The 25,478-nt window shown below is 41.5% G+C and overlaps 1 protein-coding gene across 1 annotated transcript in view; it reads right to left on the reverse strand.

Moving 5' to 3' along the window:
* METTL24 (methyltransferase like 24) overlaps nucleotides 1-25,478 on the reverse strand; it is a 92,446-nt gene that overhangs the window by 42,162 nt on the left and 24,806 nt on the right. Inside the window, exon 2 of the mRNA XM_082251403.1 lies at nucleotides 3,935-4,033. Coding sequence (XP_082107529.1) covers nucleotides 3,935-4,033 — 99 coding nt within the window. The remainder of the gene's footprint in view (nucleotides 1-3,934; nucleotides 4,034-25,478) is intronic.

Below are 25,478 nucleotides of genomic sequence, written 5' to 3' on the forward strand. Positions count from 1 at the left end.
TGAAGCCTGGAGACTTTATAGAACTTTCAGTGGGAATAAGCCTCCTTTCCTAGGTCCCAGTCGACAAAAACATTTTTGTCATAATTTTTATCAGCTGCACTTTTTCAGTGATGAAAACGAAAGAAAATAAAATTCGAATTAGGTCAATTGACAAAAACTAACGAAAGTGGAAGGAAAGTGTGAGTGAGGTACGTTTACACACCTACACTATCACTTTCCTCGGGGCTCCGCCTGTTAAAGCGTAACTACACTGCCTCAGAGCACCACATACCAAAAACACTATTTAATTCATGTTTAATATTCAAAGCAAACTCACCCATCTATTCGTGTCTCCATGTTTTATTATGACGAAAAATTACTTTGAAAAACACCCCCTAGCATTTCTGACCGTGGCCATCTTGACTAAGGGCAGATGATTCATGTAGCATTTTCTTCTTGGAATCTATGTGCTCTTAGTTCAAGTATGCATGCAGACAGGAGGGTGTGCTTAGCTGGTAAAACCCTTCCTGAACACTCCTGGGATGTATGACATCATTTGCTCAGGCCTGGATACCAGGAAGTAACTGAGGAAATGTGAAACCAAGGTTAAAACAAGTAAATATCATCTAATTTCCTATCTATTTCTTAATACTAGCAAAATAAGTAATACAAATAGTCAATGTTGATTGAGAGAGTGAAGTTTCACTTTAAAGCCTCAGCCCCCTGACAAGCTGTTTTGGCTTAGAGACGCAGGCTCCCTCTGCCTGCTTTCTGGGAGTTTTGGATCGATGCCCTACAAACCACATGGTGAGTGTTTCCCCTTCCAACAAGGTAGCAGTGCTTAGCACTGTGTAAAATAACAACCTCCCAAGACCAGTTCTCTGCTCTGTGCACTCCCATTTTCTTCCCAATCCCCACTATATGTTATTAGGTTTTTACTCCAGGTGTATATAATGAGTTTGTAATTTCTAGAGAAATGCCTAAATAATGCATTACAATTTAACAAAACCCATTATATTTTAGTCAACTAAAATGTACTGGAGATTTTAGTCGACTAAAATACAACTAAAGCCCCGTACACACGCGTCAAAAATCTGCCGATATTTGGCTTGTTAGTATGATGCTTCCAACAACCAACTCCGACTTTTCGGCCGAAAAAAATCTGGTGTGCAGACTATAACATTTTTGTTGGCCGTCAACACAACGGCCGATTTTCATGCAGTCAGTACAGATTTCGACAGGGAAAAATCTGATGAGCAAGTCTGGGAATGCTCAGTGAAGAAAGAACACAAAGAAAGCAACCCAACACATGACATCACTTCTGAAGTAGAATTTTGTTGGGCGAGAAAATTCGTGTGCAGTCTAGGCACATTCCAACCAACAAAACACAACTCTGGACAAAAGACGAACGATCGGTCGGCCGATAATCGTTGCGTGTGTAGGGGCTTAAAACATTTCAGATCAGTGTTTCTCAACTCCGGTCCTCAGGGCACACTAACAGGCCAGATTTTAAGTATTACCTTGGGGAGATGCAGACTAGAATACTGCAATCACTGAGCAGCAAATTTTATCACCTGGGATGGATTTCAGTTTTCTTGAAAACCTGGCCCTTTAGTGTGCCCTGAGGACCGGAGTTGAGAAACACCAAAAATACGTCTAAAACCAAAATTACATTTTAGTCAAAAGACTATTAATAAAACGAAATCCATATTTCACATCAAAATTAACACTGCTAGGCCCTCATCTTACCTGGTAGTCAGACTCATTATTGGTCTCAGCTGTGCAAAGGGCTTTATATGTAAATCTCAAACTGTGAAAAATCAGCGCAACAAGCAAATAAATAGAAATAAAATAACCTGAGGAAAATATATTCTAAAGGAGAAAATCCTGAAGTAAAAAATTAGCTGCAACCATTAATGATGCCTCCACTGCATACAATATATTAAAAAGAAACTCAACAACAGTGCTGCGCTGAAGTGAATCTAGTGCAAAGGGTACTAATAAAAATAAATAACATGTGAAAAAATATATACTGTATATATATTATATTGCTAATAATCAAATAGATAGGTACAAAATACCATGAAAATCAACTGAAATTCAATGTGATAAAACATGCTTTAAACCAGGCATGTCCAACCTGCGGCCCGGGGGCCGCATGTGGCCCGGAACTGCAGGCAATGCGGCCCACTGCCCCCTGACAATTTTATTTATTTATTTTTGCTGAGGAGGAAGGAAGTCAAGTCGGGGGCACGGCCACAGAGACAGCCTTGGAAGGGATCATCCACTAGTTGTGTTAAATTAGTGCTGGGGGGGCGCGGCGTTTTATTACTTATATGCCTTAACTATAGTATATATTTTATATGCGGCCCGAGACAATTTCTCTACACTCATTGTGGCCCAGAGAAGCCAAAAGGTTGGACACCCATGCTTTAAACAGTCCATAAAGTGCAAACGGTGAAGTGAAAAATAGCTTTCAGTGCTGGATAAATAAGTTGCTGTGCTATCCTCCACATAAAGAAATGGCCGCTCACCTCCTGTGTCAGAGCTAGCAGTTCCCCTCAGGGGATAAAAGCAATCCAATCTCTGTAAACCAAGGGACGTCACTACCGCATCAATCCTCCTGCTCACCCAAGGTCCTCAATGTAAATGTATAAAAAATAATGGGAAAATCGAGTGCTCTCCGTATTAAAAGTTTAATGGCCAATATAAAACATTAGTAAACTTTTAAAGAAGGCTGTGCGAGCTGGGACAGCAAAAACTATCACAGGCTAGGTGTCCATCAGATGCATCCGATGTGAGGCTCTGCCCCCCTATACGCATTACGTCACACGCTTGACTTCTTCAGTAGTGACTACTGAAGTCTCATCCGCTGATAACACAACGGTTGGAGCGGGAGGTGAGCGGCCATTTCTTCAGGTTGAGGATAGCACAAGCACCTGAATGCAGAAAACTTTACGCCCCCAGTTACCCATGTGATTGTAGCCTTAAGGGCAATACACACTATAAGATTTTCTGAAGACTTTTTCCTTTAGACTTACCAAAACCATATAATATGAAGTCAAACCTAAACACTTTCAATTTGTATGCAATCTGGCACAAAAGGTAAATCTGAAGGAAATCTAACCACAAAAGTTGGATAGTGTGTATCCAGCTTTAGGCTCTTTCACACAAGAGATCAGATCGGATCCGTCTGTCTGATTTTTAGGCAGACCTGATCGGGCCCTCTATTCTTCTCTATGGGCAGTCGGATGTAAACGGACTTGTGTCTGTTTACACCTGGCTACCTCAGATCAGACCTTGCAAAAAACAAAAAGGGGACCTGTTCCCGTCCATCTGGCCTGATCGGATCAGAGAGCAGTTAGGTGTAAACCGACAGGTGGTCCGTTTACATCTGACTGCTAATAGAACAGAGTGAGCTGTGTCCGTGTCTGCTCTGCATAAGCGGAGCGGACACGGACCTGTCATCTGCCCGCTCCACTTAGCTCAGCAGGAGATCGATGGAAGGATCCCCTGCTAAGAAAACCAAGTCAGATCCACGTGACAGGGGACTAACACATAACATTTGTTATATTGTATATACAACACTAATAGTAAGCCAAATGAAAGACAAACTGATAAAATAAACCTAATAAAAGTCCCAACTAAATATGCTGCTATCACCTTTAGAATCAGAACATAGAAAAAAGATTTTCCTTGCTCGGGTTTTCAGACTTTCTATTAGCTCTGAGTACATGACCTGAATTCTAGAGATGGCTGCTGTATGTAACATCTACAGAGGACAGCCTTCTTTTTTTTTATGCTCTGGTTTTTTTCTTCGTTAGCCCCACATGAATCAGTCGGCTAAATAAGCCAAATTTTAGAAAAAGAAATATCTAAAATCTGACCGCTATTATCATTATCTACCAATTTTTGGGCTTTATATTTTACTTATTTCAACACAATTTGAACCTACCTGTGGTTTTGAGATGTACTTTAGAAAGCGTGTTGCTTCTTCTTCAAGTGAATGTGAAGGGCCGGCCCAGGGCTGAAGATCAATTTGCCATCGTACTGGCTATGACAGAAATAACAAATATTAATCACGGAGAGAATAAAAAGAATGAAAGGTTTACAGTATAAATTTGAGGAGTATTTATACATCCGTGAATGTGACATTCGCCAAACATTCACTGGTCTTAAATCATTCACTGTATATTAGAACACATGCAGAAGGAAGATTCACCTGCAGTGACAGTATGAGTAGTGTAACTACTTTATAAATATTATTTAGTCATGATAAAAGCCCCACTCTTGGCACCAAAAACATTACCCCTGAAGTGCCCCCCCCCCTCCCCCAATGTAAGGGTAAAATGTTTGTTATTTCTAAGGGTAGAGGAATAACCTGTTCCTCTCTCCAGCAGGCTTCTTCCTGGTCCCCTGAAGGGGCTTCTCTTTGGCATCCTGCCTTGCAGTCACACTCTGACCTCAATACATACAATGCAGGACCAGTAATTCTGTATTAATAGTGTAAGTCTCTCGCGCTAATAAAACTAGTAAAGTGCTAATATGTGACAATCTTTTTAGGACTGCTGCAACTTATAATACAATAAAATCACCATATTAGTGCAAATAATATACACCAAGTTGCACAAAATTATTGATAGATGTAAAAAATATGTGAAAAGTCAGTAAATCATATAAAAAATTAATAATATAGCTGTGCAAAATTTGCATATAAACAAACTCAAAATAATGAACACACACTGTGAACATAAAATTCAAGTCCCATAATGTACTTAAAGCGCAATTCCGGCCTATTTTGCAACTTTAGTGATTCCTGGAGTTCTCGCTATGCTGATCAACAATTGGGCATTTTCAATTTTTTTCAGGTGTCCCTTACCTTATTTTCAGGGCATTTTTGATTGTACTTCCTCCTTCTCCCCCCTCTGTAGCCACGGCCACCGACATCACTTCCACCTTTGCATTGCATACTGGGAGCTGTTTGTCATCACTCCCAGGAGGCTGGAATCAGGAAGAACTACCAGAACACTCCCTGGAATCAGGAAGAAGGACACAGCAGATTACACTGCGGCTTCAGATGCCCACGTCTAAGATGGCCGCGCCCAGACAGCTTTTTTAGAAGTAAGATTTTGACTAAAATCCAATACCGTACACCTTGTAAGTATGAGAATAGCGGTTCTGTAAAGGGCGATGGATTCGTATTAGGGTATTTTTAGTTACAAAAGGTATTTGAGGCCGGAACTCCGCTTTAAAGTAATCACACTGCCTAGAATTGGGCAGAGTAGCTATATAGTGTAATCAAAGTTCCAAAACAAATAAATAACAAGTGCTCCTGCTAGTGGCCAATAATCCTGGAATAGTGATCCTTTCAGTCTTTGAAATCCTATTTGGACTCTCCATGTGTGGTTCCCGTGAATGAGACAACAATCACCTATTAAACCACCACCAATGTGCACACCAACTCCCCTTGGATGGTTCCTTACCAGAGATAGTGGCCCCCCCATTCTCGTGGTCTTTTAAAGTGACAGTTAATTAATTAAATTAGTTAATTAATTAATTTAATTTAGTTAATTAATTAAATTAGTTAATTAATTAATTTAAATTAACCGTTTTAATTAATTTCCTTCTCCTATTGCCCTTACCTAAAAAGCATAAAACAGCACATTGATAGATCCACAATAGGAAGTGGAGCGCCCCAGTGGTCCTTACCACTGACGCGCTGGTTGACAGACCGCGGACGCCATCCTCCACTTCCTTCACAAGCACTTGCGGTTTGCCATATAGCCACGCCCCGTCACTTTCGACTTCCACTGGGGGTTAATTATTTGTTTAATTATTTTGGAACTTTGATTACACTATATAGCGACTATAGTGTGATCGCTTTGAGCACATTATGGGACTTTAATGTTATGTTCACAGTGTGTGTTCATTATTTTGAGTTTGTTTATATGCAAATTTTGCACAGCTATATTATACATTTTTTATATGATTTACTGACTTTTCACATATTTTTTACATCTATCAATCATTTTGCACAACTTGGTGTATATTATTTGATTTATTCCACTAATTTGGTGAAACAATTCTGTATTGTATGTGAGGACAGCTAGGGCCTACAAACAACCTGGAGTGTCACGAGAAGAGGTGAGCTCCACAAACCTGCCAAAGTAAGAAAAAAGATAACTGTTGCAGCGTATTCTTTTGCCCATGGACTTAAAGTGGTTGTAAACCTTAGACACTAAATATGAACAAAGCATATCCTGCCATAGTTTGTACTTGTCTCAATTAAGAGCACTAAATGTAATTTCTGTTGCTGCTTCGTTGCTCTACTATCAACATGAGTCACTTCTGACAAGTTTTCCTTACACCAACAGAAAGAGAGGTGACAAGAGAGGGAGCTCCAGCACACAGCCTGTGAATGACAGTCTCAGCTCCGTTCCTGTGTGCTGTGTGATGGAGGGTGTGGCTCTTTCCTCCAATCAGCTCTCTGAGCTCTCCTCACTGTGCTCTACAGTGTATAACTGCAGCTCTCTACTTTCTGGAACCTCAGACAAGTTTTATAAATTCTGGACATTGAATGGATGTAGACAAGAGAAGGCTGCAGATAAACTGGTACAACTTACGAAGGAGGATTTGTTTCATCTCTGTGTATAACCTGAGTCAGTCACTTCAATGGAGATATGTAAGGGTTTACAACCATATAAATATATATAAATCTTATATAAATCTTAAAATAGCTGTAAGCCCTGCTGTTGACAAACCTGCACGGCATTCTGCCTACAAACTCTGTTAGCATGGTGTATGCACTGTAATGAAATATCTGCTTTATTGTGTTTTATGTCATTTTTCTCAGCAGTCATATGACTACACTTTTCCTCTCTCCCTGTTACAAGGTCAAGGCTGTTACATGAAGAAGCTGCAGCCCAGGAAGTCTCAGTTCTTTTGCAGACCAAACCACAGAATTTTTAGATTGTAAGCTCTAATGAGCAGGGCCCTCTGATTCCTACTGTATTAAAGTGTATTGTATTTGTACTGTCTACCCTCAAGTTGTAAAGCGCTGCGTAAACTGTCGGCGCTATATAAATACTATATAATAATAATACAGTTTCAGCCTCTCCACTCTGCTGCGTTCAGTCCAGTACTGCTGGGTGTGGAACATGGACTGACAACTGGGAGCTTTCAGGCACACTGTGTATTAGCACAACTGCCAGTAGTTCCCCTAGCAGAAGTGTGCATGCAAGGGTGACAACGCCAATGCTACACTGGGAGCCACTGTGGTTGGTGTTGTCACAGGGATCTCAAAGAGAAATCGGATACTTGCAGCATCAACAGGTAATGAATTGGGTGTAAGGTAAAAAGCTTGCACTACCCTATTTAACAGTTGAAAATGGAGCTATTTATGGAAATTCACTTTTTGGGTTCACATACACTTTACCCCTTATTTTATTTAACACAAGGACCACATAAAAAGAGGTACTGTTAGTCGGTTATAATATTGCTAAGCCCACGCTGGCGCACTTATGTGGTCCTTCTAGTTATGTTCAAAGTTTACCCAAATTTTACTTATTACAGCCGTTTTACCCCCTACACTCCCTGATTATCTGAATCAAATTGGCAGTTATAAAACTATGGACAAGTGACGCATGTTGCTGGTCATGCACCACCATATTTTCAGTAGAAACATATTTATGTGACCCTAATGATAAACAGATAGCATATGGGGTAAGAAATACCTAAAGCTGGCAATAGACTATTAGTTTAGATTCCTCCATCCACATAAGCAAAGTGGATAGAGGAATCCCTCCGCCATGACACTGATGAGTAGTTGTAGCCTATTGGCTGCAGCTGCTGATTGAGAAAACTTTTCCAACATTATTCTTTTGACAAAAAAACACAAATCATGCACAAAAACACACTAGACTGTTTTTTTTTTTTTTCTCTAGTAACTAGCTTTCCATTGGCTAAAATGATAAAAATATGAAATGGTAAAGCAAAAATGCTCAAAAAGTGTTTGAACAAACACTCAAAAAAAGACTGTGAAAATGATTAAAGACACTTGAGCTGTGAATGCAGCCTGAAAGATGAACATGGTGGCAAATAAAAGGATATGTAGTGCCCTCCTGGATAGGTGCTAGTAAGAGAGCATAGTTTTTGGCTCTCACTGCCTATCAGAGGAGCAGCAGGCAAATCTACGGTTTTGCCTACCAGAGAGCGGGATCTGTGAGTTAGGTCTGCTCAGTATGTGATTCATTGGGTCTAGAGAGTGTTTCACACTGGTCCAATAGGGAGGCATATTGGACAGTAGGAGGAAACCTGACCAATGGGTACATAGACTTTGATACAGTCCTAGTGATTGGTAGAGACAGGCTGTCTCGGTGCATTCTGGGATACTGTATAAAAGCCAGAAGCACATGTGCTGCGGGGTCTTTGGCTGGTGAGCAGAGTTCCGGAGGGAGGGTGGTGGCTGCCTCCTCCTCTGTAGTGGTGGCATGTGGTCGCAGGCGGTCATCCTGGGGACTTGAAGAATGAAACTGAACCCAGACGTCCAGGAGAGCTGACTAAAAGGGGGAGAGACGCTGGAGACCCTCAAAAACAGTATCGTGAGTACAGGGGATCGTGTCTAGAGGCCTGACCTGAGGGGCGTCATCCCGGTGTAGGATAGTCAGAGGACAGGTGTCAGTGTGTTAAGTGAAAGGGGATACTAGAAGAGTATCCTGAAGATAAGCTAATCTATCAAGTCATCTGGATAGATACTTAATCCAAATTCACCTAGTGGCAGGGTGAAACAGCAGCCTGGCTGCATCGTCAGAAGTAGTAGTCCTCCGCATTGTGAATAGTTAATTTGGAGTATCCCACTATTCCCTTCTGCAATCCCTAATTTATATAAAACATTGAAAACAACTACATACCCCTGGACTGATCATTGACTGAGCTAAGAAGTAAAGTGTTAATCTGTGCAGGCTGAAGTTGCTCATGGTAACCCAAGGGAACCCGAAGGTGTGGAATCCAGCAGTCCTCAAGGGGGCAGTGCTACACATATTACTGCCATTTCAATTCAATTCTTTCTCATTTAATACATTTATCACATCACAATATAAAATATACAATGAAATGTATTTGTAAATGATAAAATACAAGACTTAAAACCACTACAAAATATAAATATATAGGACAAATACACTAAAACTCTGTCAGAAAAACTCCCAGTGTGGGTTCTCCATGTCGTGCTTGGATGGCAGGACACACAATACATTGGGCATACACCCCCAGCACTGCAGGAACGAGCGTTCTGTCAAGGATCAAAACCCACGCATGCACAGTGTGCTTTCTTTCAATGCTGAGCTCAGCTGCTGTCGCAACAGAGGAAGATGGAGCTTACAGTGCATGCGTAGGTTTTGAAACCAGCACAGCACTTGTTTTTGTGGTGCTGGGGACACATTGCCCAATGTACAGCATGCCCTGGCATCATGGTAGTTACGGTCACTCATTTTTCTGATAGGCTTGAGAGAGGCTGTGCATTGCCTACAACCAAAGAAATCTGCTGGGGAGGTTTAAATGCATGGGAACTTTTATTGGAAAGGCAAACATAGCCGTTGAAAGATCTGACTGTGTAACTACCATATGAGTACTTCACGTATTTTAGATTTTGAAATATATCACCAAGTACAGGTAATGAGATATCACTTCTGAAATGACTTCATACCACAGTTAAAGGTGTGACATTGTTATTAGGCTGAAGTGATAAGGGATATCTGGAAAGCACAAGGTGTGATATAAAAAAGTGTAAGGAGAAAATAGAAATAAAGGTTCTAGTATAAAGCCCGTGGAATAAAATTCCAATTTTTCCATTTAACCAGCATGAAGATTCCAGCACAGCAAAGCCTAAGGTAACTTGGGTTAGCCTGATCATGCTACAATACTCTACAGTGGGTATTGAGTTGTTTCTAAATATACTTATGTATATTATAAGTAAATATACCAGGGGCGGGCGCAGGGGCGCTGCCCCCCCATCCATGCGTCCGGCCCCCTAATCTACATGAAGGGCGCCAGACGCATGGATTCCAATGTTTTTTTTTTTAAGCACGTGATTAGAGCCAGAGGCTCTAAGAGGCTTCAAAAAAGGGTGGGCTGTCTGACGCCCTCCTCCCGAGCCATCATGGAGCAATATACTTGAATGTATACCCAACAATGACTCTTTTGCTTCTTTAAATATACCATTAAAAGTGTTTTGGTATATATCTGTACGGTAAGTGTAAAAAAAATAACGGTTGATCAGATCAGAAATTCAGAGCTGTACTGTGAACACTTCCTGTGTTAACTCAAGGACAGCAATCAGGCATCCTAGCTCCAATTTTGGATCACAGATCTAATATTACATTTACTGTAGAAAAAAAAACAGTGGGATTGATTCGGTAGTTTAGCGAAAAACAGGTGGGCAGGGCTGACACCACGCGGCCCACAATAATACTGTAGGGTTGATTTACTAAAACTGGAGAGTAGAAAACCTGGTGTAGCTCTGCAAAGAAACCAATCTGCTTCCAGGTTTATTGCCAAAGATTATTTGAACAAGCTGAAGTTAGAAGCTGATTGGCTACCATCCACAGCTGCACCAGATTTTGCACTCTCCGGTTTTAATAAATAAACCCCACATGTGTGTTGTCAGCCCACAACAAAAATGAGGAGCTAAGTGCATGTCTTGCACAGCAACAGGTATTTTCTGTACTTGCAGGGTCCTTAACCACTTGCCGACCGCCCGCCGCAGTTTTACTGCGGCAGGCTGGCTCGACTGCGCGAAACGAGGTAGTACTACGTCGGTCGCGCGCGTGGTGCTGGGGGGCAAGTGCGCACCACCGGCTGCAAACTCCTGCCCCCACTAGGCAGTGGGATGCAGATGCATGGGACAGGCAGCCGCGATTGCCGCCGGGCACCCGCAATCGCTCCCCGTTGATAGAGAAGGACGGTCAGCTGTTGTAAACACAGCCGATTGTTCTTCTCTCCAAAATGATCACAGAGCACCTGTGATCCTTCTATATAGGATCACAGGTCTCTATGGTCATTTCACAAGCCCCTCCCCCACAGTTAGTAAACACTCCCCTAGGCTCAAATGTAACCCTTTGATCACCCACTAGGTTAACCCCTTCCCTGCCAGTGTTATTATTATAGTAACAGTGCATATTTTTAGCACTGATTACTGTAGTCCCTGGTACCCCCAAAAGTGTCAAAAAGGTCAGTTAGGGGTCCGATCTGTCCGCCACAATGTTGCGGTTTTGCTAAAAATCACAGATCGCCGCCATTACTTGTAAAAAAAAATATATAAATAAATAAAAATGACATAAATCTTTCCCCTAGTTTGTAGACTTGATAACTTTTGCGCAAACCAATCAAAATTCGCTTATTGGGATTTTTTTTTTACCAAAAATATGTAGCAGAATACAAATTTACCTACAAGGATGAAAAAAATTTGATTTTTTTTTTTTTGGGAATGTTATATAGCAGAATGTGAAAAGTATTTTATTTTTTTTTCCAGATTTGTCGCTATTTTTTTGTTTATAGCGCAAAAAATAAAAATCGCGGAGGTGATCAAATACCACCAAAAGAAAGCTCTGTTTGTGGGAAAAAAGAACATCAATTTTATTTTGGTACAGCATTGCACGGCTGCGCAATTTTCCGTTAAAATAACGCAGTGCCGAATCGCAAAATATGGCCTGGTTATTAAGGGAGCAAATCCTCTTGGTCCAGAATTGGTTAAAGGAATAAAACATGGAGCAATGTGTATGTATTACAGAGATGTACTGCATCTGTACTTTTATTTTGCCCTAACATTCACTTTAAACACAATTTCCTAGGTACTCTAGAAGTCATCAAACTTTAGAATACACTGTCATACTTTTTTCTTTCAATATGTTGAAACATTTTAAACTCAAGTTACTTATCAGTACAATGGGTGGCATAGTACAGAATTTGAAAGTAATAGGCACATAAGGGTATAACAAGGTGGGGTAGGTCTTCCCAGAACAATGTGAATTAGACTTTGTGATTTTATTGGGTGAAGTAGGTCTGTACTGCTTCCTTTACACCAGGTCTTCCAGAAGAAAGCAATCCAGGGCCAATGGGCAATATGGAGTATAGGAGTATACCAAGGTCTTCTATGGGAAGTCGCTGTGTTTTTTAGGTAGGAGTATGTAACATGGGAGGAGAGGGGAGGTTTTAGGGTAGAAAATGTGGGAGAGGGAGGAGTGTAGAGGGGAATAATACATTGTAATATTATACATTAACAAAGCAACTATACGTGTTATTTTATTATACTGTACATTTGAATACTGTGTGTCTTCACCCATTTTTATGGTCAGATGACTATGTCCATATAAAATGTAGATTTTTACCTATGCTACTTGTATCTAATAATAGTACAAAAATAGACTGTATAGCCTACATACAGCAAGCTAAAATATTTTATAAATATATACAAAACTATCTAAAAGACCATAGAATTTAGTGATAAATATTCTCTATATTACATAGAGTCATAGACAACAAAAACCTACAGGTGAATATTCACAGCCCAAAGTCCATTTTTTGAAGTTTTAGATTGAGTGGTGAGGTTAAGAACTAGATGTTTATTTCTGGGGGGTGGGGGAGTTAAACTGTTTGTTCTGATGACCATTATGTTAAAGCTGGCCATACACTAGCCGAAAAATTGTTTAAACTCATTTTCAAAAAACGAATCGGCCGTGAGAGCAGACGATCGTGCCGTCATGTAATGACTGAATTTCGAATGATAAATCGTTCAGTGGACGTTTTTCGTTCAGTTTGTCACATATGCCTAGTGCAAACAGTTTGGCCGAGAAACACATTAACCTTTCAATTTATCGTTCGTTTGGCAGAATTTTCTAAAATGTTCCTTCGATTTTTCGGCTCTGAAAAGTTAAAAACTATTTGTGCCCATTAACTGGACGAAAAACTAACGAACGGACCAAATGACAGATTTTCAAAAGTGATTTTTCGGCTAGTGTATGGCCAGCATAAGAGTTGCTGCCAAGACAGAATTAGAAGAGAAATCATCCCATGGGGGTAAGGTGGGGCAGGGTTGTGTGGTTGGCACTTGTTACTTTGACAACTATCTAACCTTTCTCAACTCTATCCAAAATGGGAAAAAAAGTTTGGGTTTTAGATCTGCCTTAAAAAATTATAGAATAGGCCGTTATATGAGATGCAGAGATGTCCCCCCCCCCAGGGCTTGTACATGTTTCTCTAAGGAAAAGATTTATTTTTTTTCAATCTAATATCCCAAAGTACTGCTGCTATTCATCGGTTATCTTCCAAGAAAGCCAATTTTGTTAATTAGAATAAGATTCCGACTGTTGACAAAACCATGTCATCTGTTCTTATTTTTCCAACATAACCTTTAATACAAATCTTTAGGTCTACTGCTAATGATATATTTTATTTAAATTACATCATATTAGTTTCCATTATTGGTGGAATTAAGGAATTAAATGGCGGATTTGATTTTGTGACATACTGTATGTATTCCAGGCTCAGCGTAGTTATTCTTGGCTGCACAGTGTTGATTTTCCACTGATTTTGACGGGTCTGTCCAGAAAACAAACATCTCCAGTGATGTGCCCAGTGGCAGTGAATGCACAGCAATCAATCAAAGAAAGCTGCAGACACCTTCATTTTTCTTCATGATACCTTCATCCTAAGAATTAATATATTGGCGCCTCTTATTTAATGATTTGGTTATTTTGTCTTTATACTTTGAACGTCTGTCTACCTCTTGTTCTATAAGTTTGTGACCAACCATTTGAGGGATTTAAAAAAAATGGGGGTATGATTTTGCGGGTGTGGCTACAAATGGGAGTGTGATTTTGTGGGTGTGGCTACAAATGGGAGTGTGATTTTGTGGGTGTGGTCAAAAGTGGGCATGCTCAGTAGGATGTCCCTGAATTTCATTTAAAAAAAATCTGGTAACCTTACAATGAGGAGGCAGTGCAGGTTTGGTGCACTTACAAATACCACAGCTACATAGCCAGTGCAGAGTGGGTTAATGGGAGAGAAGCTATAAAAAAGGCTTAAATGTTAAATAGATTTTTCTTGGTTATTAATAAATAAAGTATGACATCTTAGATAAAAAAAAAAAAAAAAAAAAAAAGGAGGAACAAGTGCAAGAAAACAAACACACACATACATGCATTAGCCTAGTATATATTAGCAACATAATATGTAATAAGTTTTTAAGACCCCTTGGCTTCGATATCCGATATCACTGTTGCATTGCATAAATAATCAGTCTGACCAAAAGTGTTATTTTAGTTTTGTCAGTACCTGGCTTCCTATACAGTATCTCACAAAAGTGAGTACACCCCTCACATTTTTTGCAAATATTTTATTATATCTTTTCATGTGACAACACTGTAGAAATTACACTTTGCTACAATGTAAAGTAGTGAGTGTACAGCTTGTATAACAGTGTAAATTTGTTGTCCCCTCAAAATAACTCAACACACAGCCATTAATGTCTAAACGGCTGGCAGAAAAAGTGAGTACACCCTAAGTGAAAATGTCCAAATTGGGCCCAATTAGCCATTTTCCCTCCCCGGTGTCATGTGACTTGTTGGTGTTACAAGGTCTCAGGTGTGAATGGGGAGAAGGTGTGGTAAATCTGGTGTTATCGCTCTCACTCTCTCATACTGGTCACTGGAAGTTCAACATGGCACCTCATGGAAAAAAACTCTCTGAGGATCTGAAAAATCTACATAAAGATGGCCTAGGCTATAAGAAGATTGCCAAGACCCTGAAACTGAGCTGCAGCACGGTGGCTTAAGACCATACAGCGGTTTAACAGGACAGGTTCCACTCAGAACAGGCTTTGCCATGGTCGACCAAAGAAGTTGAGTGCACGTGCTCAGCGTCATACCCAGAGGTTGTCTTTGAGAAATAGACATATGAGTAATATGAGTACTGACAGCATTGCTGCAGGGGTTGAAGGGGTGGGGGGTCAGCCTGTCAGTGCTCAGACCATATGCCGCACATTGCATCAAATTGGTCTGCATGGCTGTTATCCCATAAGGAAGCCTCTTCTAAAGATGATGCACAAGAAAGCCTGTAAACAGTTTGCTGAAGACAAGCAGACTAAGGACATGGATTACTGAAGGGGTGGGGAACCTGCGGCCCGCGGGCCGCATGCGGCCTGCACGATCGCTACGTCCGCCCCCCCCCCCGTTGCCGCTGTGTCAGAAGGAGCCGATGGCTCCGTCCTGACACTGAGTCTCCAAAAAGGGTGGACCCGGGGCGCAGAGCAGTGCGCCTCGAGCCCGTCCATTTGTGTGACAATTGCGAATGAAAATTCGCTATTGTCTCACGGATCCTCCTTCTCCTTGGCCAATGCCATTGGCCGAGGATGAGGCGGGACGCGGGAGGACTCGCAGAGACGCGGGGACTGAAGAGAGGAAGCCGCCGCTACAACAGGTAAGTAAAGTGCACTGGTCTGGGGGGCTTGGCACGCTGTTCACTCTGCATTGTAAGGGGGCACGATGATCTCTGCATTGTGGTCAGTCTGCATTGAAGGGGGCACGATGATCTCTGAATTGTGGTCAGTCTGCATTGAAGGGGGCACAATGATCTCTGCATTGTGGTCAGTCTGCATTGAAGGGGGCACGCTATGGTCAGTCTGCATTGTAAGGGGGCACGCTGTGGTCAGTCTGCATTGTAAGGGAGCACGCTGTGGTCAGTCTGCATTGAAAGGGGGCACGCTGTGGTCAGTCTGCATTGAAAGGGGGCACGCTGTGGTCAGTCTGCATTGAAAGGGGGCACGCTGTGGTCAAATATAACAGGCTACTTTTTAAGTTGATCATTTTGTACAGCCCCCGAATGATGTTACAAAAATCCAAATGGCCCTTGGCAGAAAAAAGGTTCCCCACCCCTGGATTACTGGAACCATGTCCTGTGGTCTGATGACACCAAGATAAACATATTTGGTTCAGATGGTGTCAAACGTGGCAGTACAAAGACAAGTGTGTCTTTCCTCCAGTCAAGCATGGTGGTGGGAGTGTCATGGTCTGGGGCTGAATGAGTGCTGCCGGCACTGGGGCGCTACAATTCATTGAGGGATCCATGAATGCCAAGATGTACTATGACATACTGAAGCAAAGCCTGATCCCCTCCCTTCGGAGACTGGGCTGCAGGGCAGTATTCCAACATGATAACAACCGCAAACACACTTTCAAGTAGACCACTGCCTTGCTAAAGAAGCTGAGGGTAAAATTGATGGACTGGCCAAGCATGTCTCAAGACCTAAACCCTATTCAGTATCTGTGGGGCATCCTCAAATGGAAGCTGGAGGAGCGCAAGGTCTCAAACATCCACCAGCTCCGTGATGTCCTCATGGAGGAGTGGAAGAGGACTCCAGTGGCAACCTGTGAAGCTCTGATGAACTCCATGCCCAAGATGGTTAAGGCAGTGCTGTAAAATAATGGTGGCCTCACTCAGGGGTGTACTCACTTTTGTTGCCAGCGGTTTAGACATTAATGGGCAAAAATGTGAGGGGTGCACCTACCAAATACTGAAATATTAGTTTCTAGTGGATGAACCCAAATATCTTTAATGTTCACTGGTAGGCAAAGCATCCGCCAGGACGTTGTCACTTTCCATAGGAGACTATCCTTCTGACACATCCAGTAGTTAGAAGAAAGAAGAGCGATAAAGGAGAACTTTCTAAGCTGGCCTTAGATGGATAGAAATTTTAATGAAAATTCTTCAGGAAAGTCTTAAAGAAAATTCATACTTAAATTCTCAGAAACATTGGAATGTCATTCAAAAGATTTAGTTTGGTTTTAACATTTGATTTTGGAATGAATGGACTATACTGAACAAAAACTACGTACACTGTAAGAATTTTTGTTAGAGAAAAATTATCCATCCTACTCCTTCAAATTTTCTTGTCACTGCAGTCGAAAACAAACTATCAAATAAAATCTATTTGATCCCATAAAAGATTAGAAAAACAAACAAACTTTACCATACCATTCTTTTCCTTAGGTAGAATTTCACATGAAAATTCTATCTATGACCAGCTTACAAGACCCCCTTGTATAGAAAAAAAATGAATCTAGCAGATGTACAGCTAGGCTTTCGAATCAGAAGTCCAGTTTTCTTATAATCAGTATAACAAGACTGGTGTGACTATGTCGTAGCCATGGACATTAAAAAGTCTTCCTGTAGGGGAAATAACAGCTGTTTCAGTCAGAGTTGGCCATAGTACACACTCGAAGCAGCCAAGTGACAACAGCCAATTTTACTTCATAGGGATCATTTCATATGGCATGGAAAATCTTTCTTGCAGGCTGTGTGTATCCATGACCTAACACATGAGTTATTAAACACGATGCATGGGAATATCAAAATGTTTTATACATGCGTCTAGATTTAAGATTCTAATTTGTGAAAACTCTTTTGGCTCTGCAAAAGACATACAAAGAAAATAAAAGAGGTTCAGGTGTTCTTTTTCTGTACACATCAGTTGGCCAATGTAAAAACATTTCCAATATTCTCCATTTGCACTTGTATTTCACACAAACTAAACTTTGATATGTTCCATCACCTCACAATAAATATATACAGTGCATCCGGAAAGTATTCACAGCGCTTCACTTTTTTCACATTTTGTTATGTTACAGCCTTATTCCAAGATGGATTAAATTCATTATTTTTCTCACAATTCTACAAACAATACCCCATAAGGACAACATGAAAGAAGTTTGTTTGAAATCTTTGAAAATGTATAAAAAATAAATAAAAAATTGAGACCTTCAATGCTGCAGAAATTTTTCTGTACCCTTCCCCAGTTCTGTGCCTTGATACAATCATGTCTCAGAGGTCTACAGACAATTCCTTGGACTTCATGGCTTGGTTTGTGCTCTGACATACACTGTTAACTAGGGGGCCTTGAATGGACAGTTGTGTGCCTTTCCATATCATGTCCAATCAACTGGATTTACCACAGGTGGACTTCAATCAAGTTGTAGAAACATCTAAAGCATGGGTGTCCAACCTTTTGGCTTCTCTGGGCCACATTGAGTGTAGAGCCGCATATAAAATATATACTATAGTTAAGGTATATAAGTAATAAAATGCTACCGCGCCCTTCCTGCGCCGCCCCATCCCCCAGCACTAATTTAACACAACCATAGGGTAATGAAATGAAATGTAATCAGTATACAGAGGTTTACTTCTTCTGAGAGATATAAAGGAACACTCTAACCACCATGACCACTTCAGTGATTTGAAGCGGTCATGGTGGTAGGAGTCAGAAAAACTGCACATGCTGGGATATTTACAGTTATGTGCTGGGGGCTATTTGCACCCCTAGCACATGTGACTTATGCAGCCAGAAAATGTCATGTCCTTATTCATACATGTATGAACAAGGACATGACATACAATGACAAAACACAACTAGTTATTAAAAAACAGTTAGCAACAATTTACACACGCTAATGCAAATACCTTTTCTACTTTTTTTGCAGACTGCTGGCGGGTACTGCTGGTGCGGTTACTGCTGGCGGGTAATGCTGGTCATGCGGGTAATGCTGGTCATGACTTTGGGTACTGCTGGAGGAAGCAGCGGCTACAGTAGAGGGCAGAGCCGCTGCTTCCTGTATGGCACCTGTCACAGGCGGAGTGAATTTCATATCACTCCGCCTGTGACAGAGCTGGAACTATACAGGAAGCAGCGGCTCGGTCACTGACTGCAGACATCCTAAGTCTCCCGCAGCAGCAGGGAGATCGCACTTGCAGCCTAGTGCGTGCCCATTCAATGCAGCCTAAACAGTGCCCATCCAATGCAGCTTCACCAGTGCAGCCTGATCAGTGCCCATCCAATGCAGCCCCACCAGTGCGTGCCCATCCAATGCAGTCTGCAATGAAGAGAGAGGAGAGCCGCTGGATTACACAGAGTGAGGATCTCCCGCTTACCCAGCGACCGCTGTCATACAAAGTCCTGCCTCCTGGACCAGCTCCTATGATAGACGTCACCAATGTGCTGTCTATCATAGGAGCTGGTCCAGGAGGCGGGGCTTCATTTGACAGCGGCTGCCGGGTAAGCAGGAGATCCCCACTCTGTTTGTAATCCAGCCACGCTCGCCTCCCCTCCCCCCCTCCCCTGCCCTCCAAGGCAGCCTCTGCCTACAGTTAGTTGGAAGTCGCTGTGGCTGTGCCCCCGACTCGTCTTCCTTCCTCCCCAGCAAAAAAAAAACAATTGTCAGGTGGCAGTGGGCCACATTGCTTGCAGTTCCGGGCCGCAGGTTGGACATGCCTTATCTAAAGGATTATCAGTGGAAACAGGATGCACCTGAGCTTAATGAGTATCATGGCAAAGGCTGTGAGTACTTATGTACATGTGATTTTTATTTTTTTGTTTTTTATTTTTAATAAATATGCAAAGATTTCAAACAAACTTCTTTCACGTTGTCCTTATGGGGTATTGTTTGTAGAATTTAGCATTTTGGAATAAGGCTGTAACATACCAAAATGTGGAAAAATTGAAGCGCTGCGAATACTTTCCGGATGCACTGTATTAAATAGAGAAATTAAAAGTAAGCAGTTAACAATCACTGATATAGATAATGTACTTATCTGAGTAATAAAAACTTAATTTAAAAAAAAAAAATTATAAATGTAAAAGAGGGCAACATAAAACTAGTGTGATATTTGAGGCTGGGTTCACCCATGTGCGATTCAGGAACAAGCACGATTCCTGCGCGGGTTCCCGCATCGCATGTCTATCGCAGGCAGTTCACACTGCCCTCTGCAAACTGCTGCGGTTGTCTACAAAGTTAATGACAATCCCAGATCAGTTCGCAGATCGCAGAGCGATCTGTGAAATGGTGCAGTAATCAGATCGCATAGGTGTGAACATCCATGCAATCCGGACCAAAAAAGAGTCCTGCACCATTTTGGTTCGAATGCGATGCGAATGCAGCCATACAGTGAATCATATACAGAAAGCTGCGCTTTAATCAAATTAAGCAAAAAGGCATTAAAGACAAAATGATCTATTTGCATAGAGCCAGCTGCTACATATATGTAGGATAAAAACATACAGCATAAAATAATAAAAGAAATTGCAGCGCTATAGGCAAGTTGTATCAGTTCAGTAGTGCTAATGCAGAGATCAGCTGATCAGGTAGAGTGACACCACCACCAACCGCACTGCCTCTTACCATCCGACTGATAATATCAGAGCATTAATATATCCCACAGCAGGCTAATCCGGTCTCCTTGTTCCCAGCCGATACTCCCATAAAAGAGATGGTATCTCCAAATAATCACATTTCCAGGGAAGGATACTCAGAAAGACCCTAAGACATTTGCAAACAATGATTGCTGTACTGTGTCCCAGGAAGCTATTGTGGAGTATGATTAACTTTTTGACCTTACTCCTCAGGCAGGACTTCAAATATATCTGGCTCTGTTCTTCTCCAATACATGGAAGTTGATGGGACTCTACAGCTCCTAATGCTGGAGAAAGTTTGGCTGCATGAAGGTGATTTGGGCCTTCTTGCTCTCAATCCAGAAAACTTTTCTTAGGTGCTGTAGAGTCCCATCAACTTCCATGTATTGGAGAAGAACAGAGCCAGATATATTTGAAGTCCTGCCTGTTTGAAAATCATGGATATAATGGAGTAAAGCCACACAGGGACAAGAAGTGTGAAATAAAAACAAATGCAGAGACCTCATCTAAGGACTAGATGGCTTAGGAAGAGGTGTTTGCAATCAAGACCGAGGAGTAAGGTCAAAAAAGTTAATCGTACTCCACAATAGCTTCCTGAGACACAGTACAGCAATTATTGTTTGTAAATGTCTTAGGGCAGTGGTTCTTAACCTGGGTTCGATCGAACCCCAGGGGTTCGGTGAGTCAGTCTCGCGGGTTCGGTGGAGGTCAAGACACACCCGACTCATATGATTAGTGATGACACGCCCCGCTCATTGGCTGCAGATGATCACATAACATCGCTTGGCCCATCTGTGCTGCAGGGAATTTGGCGTGCCCAGTCGTCGAATTGTAACTGTCGTGATGGTACGTCGTGTGATTTCTTTCTTTCTTAATATTAATCCCTTCATATCGAGCAAAAAAAAGAAAGTGGTCGGACGAATATGTACAATATGGATTCACATGTATAACAGAACGTGATAGGAGTCAGCGTCCTAACTGCATGATTTGCATGGAGATGGAAAATACAAGAACACAACACTCGCTGAATTCAAGGTGAGGAGAGCCAGATTTGATGAAAAGGCTAGTCTGCCTGTTCTCGGCTTTGTACCCATCAACAAACTGATCCTCATAGCATAGTACGAAGTTGCTTACCTGATCACAAAGCAGGACAAACCACACACCATTTTTGTGTGAAAATCATGTTTTAATGGTTTTGTTCTTTGTTCTTAATGGTTTTGTTTATTTTGTGCACCTATGTATAAATATATACCTAAATATATACCTATGTTTTGAATTTGAAAAAAATCATATTTTATTTTTCCAATTAAGAAGGGTTCGGTGAATGTGCATATGAAACTGGTGGGGTTCAGTACCTCCAACAAGGTTAAGAACCACTGTCTTAGGGCCTTTCTGAGTATCCTTCGCCTATCTTCCTTCCGGGTCCGCGGACTCCAGCTGTGTGACTGGCGGGAACCCTACGTTCAGTGGTGGAGGTGCCAGAACTGCATTTCCCCACGTTCCCCCTGAAAAAAAAAGCCCTGCCTATAGGTAAGCCTTATTATAGAATTACCTATAGGTAGAAACATTCGAGGAAAGTCTTCTTCTTTAAGTGTAAAAAAAAACAAAAAAACAATATTTTTAAGTAAGTTTAAGATTTTGTGTTAGGCCGCATTCAAAGCTGTCTTGGGACGCATGTGGGCCAGGGGCCATAGATTGGATATTCCTGTTCTACACCATTCCAACCATTGAAGGAGTGACAGAGTTGTACTCTGGTGATTCTAACAATGGGAAGGCATCACTATTGGAGAATCCCCTATGCTAGCTTAGACATGGCTCAATAAATAAGAGAAAGAAAGAGACCATAAATAATAATACAGTGCCTAATATCAAAAAAATTATGAATGCACTCCTACAGCTTAATATATGAAAATGAATCCAATCCAGCAAAGAGACATCCCCATATATTCAGCAAAGAGACATCCCAAACCAGCAAAGAGACATCCCCATATATTCAGCATAGAGACACCCCAATCCAGCAAAGAGACATCCCCATATATAAAGTAAAGAGACACCCCAATCCAGTAAAGAGATGGCCTCATATATTCAGCAAAGATACATCCCAATCCAGTAAAGAGATGGCCTCATATATTCAGCAAAGACACCTCCCAATCCAGTAAAGAGACAGCCTCATATATTCAGCAAAGAGACATCCCAGTCCAGCAGAGAGAAAGCCTCATATTTTCAGCATAGAGCCAGCCAAATCCAGCAGAGAGACAGCCTCATATTTTCAGCAAAGGGACAGCCCAATCCAGCAGAAAGACAGCCTCATATTTTCAGCAAAGAGACAGCACAATCCAGCAAAGAGACATCCCTTCAGCTGCATCGAGTTACTCTGCAGCCACCCTGCTTTAGCAATTGCTAGTTACTACAGCAGCAACAACTCGGTCACATTGGTTGGGGCCTGGGCAGCCGCGCCCCTTGGAACGCCCAGACCCCCTACATGTGTATGGGCTGGCCCCCCTGATGGCTGCCTTAGCACTGACAAAGGGAGTACTTTTTTTTTGTTTTGGTTTTTTCAATCTTATTTTGTTCTTAAATTGTCTGCTTAAGCTGCCTTATAGTAGCACTGGCCCTGTGCACTGGTGCAGAATACACATGACTGACAGTAGAGATATGCAATGGAAAGACAGCATGATTACATCTGTATGTTTAAAAAAGATGAAAGTGAAATTGCTCAAATAATACTGTATATCAGTTTCAGGTGGATGCCATTGGATTTAAACAGCACCATGCTCCCTTTATCATTACCATGATCATTTAAGGGGACCGTTCACTAAAGGGTTCTGTATGGAGGTCACATGACTAATTTAATAGAGATAATAAAGGAGGCAATTCATCAAAGTAAAGTATTGAATGTGAGTTAAATACCAAAAAAATTGAGATACATCATTAAAGTCAATCCACTTTGGTTCACACTGAATGCAACTTTGAAATCACTTGAAGTAGCACAATTTCAAAGCTGCAGGTCAATGCAATTTTAGGTGCAACTTGCCTGACATCTGTGTGACTTCATGCACAGATGTCTATGTAAGTCGCACCTAAAATTGTAAAAAAATAGTGCAGGGACCTTTTTTAAACCGCAAAGTTGGAGTCACACTGATTTGAACGATTCCATTGCCGACAATAGGGTGCAACTTATCATGCGATTTGGAACTGTCAAATGGAATGACAAGCCACACCGTTGTGAACAGGAGCTAAAAAAACACACACATTGGTTATTTATCACCTTGCAGTAGGCAGTTGGTATTTTAGCAATGTACAGAATAACAAGGAGAACTCTGCACTGGCTGGTAAGATAAAAGTATGCAATGTATCAGTGTAAAAATGTTCTGCCCTGAGCACAGGAATGAAAACAAATGATATCATTTCACCAGAGGGAGATGGCTCTGTGAATGAAAGCGCACTAGAATGGTTTCATAGTTTCACAATATTTCTGTGTGACACAGAACTATCTTCCTCTGGTGCAGTGTTAGCATTTAAAAAAAAAAAATGCAAAAAAACGATGTAAAAAATCTATTAAAATGATAAATATCACAAAACATAAATATTTAATAAATTTTTTAGTAAGGCTCCATTCACATATAGGGGTCTCAGATCGCAGGCAGAATTGCCGTGATTCTGCCCACGATCCCGAACTATTGCAAGTCGCAGGACACCCGTGTGATTCCCGTGACTTGCAATGGCACCCCAAATGCAGCGCGATTTTGCCATGATTTTCGCCCAACGAAACGCGGTACAATCTTGCAAACAGAATCGCTTGTACTTTTTTTGGGCGACAGGGGTCCTGCGATTCTGTTTGCGCGATTCATCGGGCAACAATCGCTGCAAATTTGCGCTGCGTATGGGGTGCCATTGTAAGTCACCGGAATCGCGCAGGCGTCCCGCGACTTGCAATGGTTTGGGATCGTAGCAGAATTGCGGCAATTCTGTCCGCGATCCGAGACGCCTATATGTGAATAGAGCCTAAATTGACTACTTTTAGGATACATTTAAGATAAATACTGCATTAATTATTTGATCTCAGAAATGGATGCAGTATTTATCTCTTAGTGAATTGAGTCTATTTATTTTTTGTTAAGACCCCGTTCAGACAGGGGCGACGCTACTTGCTGGGGCAACCTGTGAAGTCGCGGTGCACAGCGTGCACCGCGACCTCGGCGCGACATGCACGGACTTCATATCATTGAAGTCAATGCAGGTCGCCTCCAGGTCGCCCCAAAGTAGTACAGGACCCTTTTTCTAAGTGGGAGCGACTTGTGTCGCTCCTATTAGAACGGGTCCTGTGCTAATCAATGGCAGGCGACCCACCGGGACTTGTCAGGCGACCAAGTCGCCTGACAAGTCGCGCTAGTATGAATGGGGACTAAAAGACAACATGAAAAATGGGGTTTCCTTGTCTGACCACTCCCTTGCTTGAATGGCCATGGTAAGGATGTCTAGTTGTGGTCGCTAGTTGTTTAAATACTGCAAAGTTTCTCCTGTTGTATGAGAGATTTGATATGCAGACTATAACGTTTTGCCTTTACACTTGCACTAAAGTGTATGTTTTTTTAATTTTGAATAGAATGGTGAGGGGTTAGAATCCCAGTCAGGTTTTATTACTGGTTGAATCCCTCTCACAATTTCTGTAATTGTCCAAGTAATTAAAGCGGAGTTCCACCCATACTTTCATCTTTGTACCATCCGATTCTATGCAGCAAGTGAAAACATCATTGGGCATTTTAATTTTTTCTAATAGACCCCAAATCTCCATAAAGAGGACCTGTCACGGCCCATGTTGTCACAAGGGATGTTGTTAATCGCTTGCGATAGCAATAACCTTTGTAAAAAAAAAAAAAATGTAAAGCGCCCCTGTCCCACTGTACTTACGCGCAAATGCGAACGCATACGTTAGTTAAATGGTGATCACTCCACACATGTGAGGTACTGCTACGAACATCAGAGCCAGAGCAATAATTCTAGCACCAGACCTCCTGTACCACTCTTAACTGGTAACCTGTAAAGGTGTTTAAAGCATCACCAATGGAGAATTTTAAGCACCATAGATTGCCGCCATTTCACGGGCAGAAGCAATTTTTAAAGCATGACATGTTAGTTATCTGTTTACTCTGTGTAACATTATCTTTCACATTATACACACAAAACTGGGCTAACTTTACTGTTTTGGTTTTATTTTATTCATGAATGTGTTTTTTTTGCGTTTTAAAAACCACTGCGCAAATGC

This window comes from Pelophylax lessonae (genome assembly GCF_965119305.1).
Source record: "Pelophylax lessonae genome assembly, chromosome: 3".
Taxonomy (NCBI): Eukaryota; Metazoa; Chordata; class Amphibia; order Anura; family Ranidae; genus Pelophylax; species Pelophylax lessonae.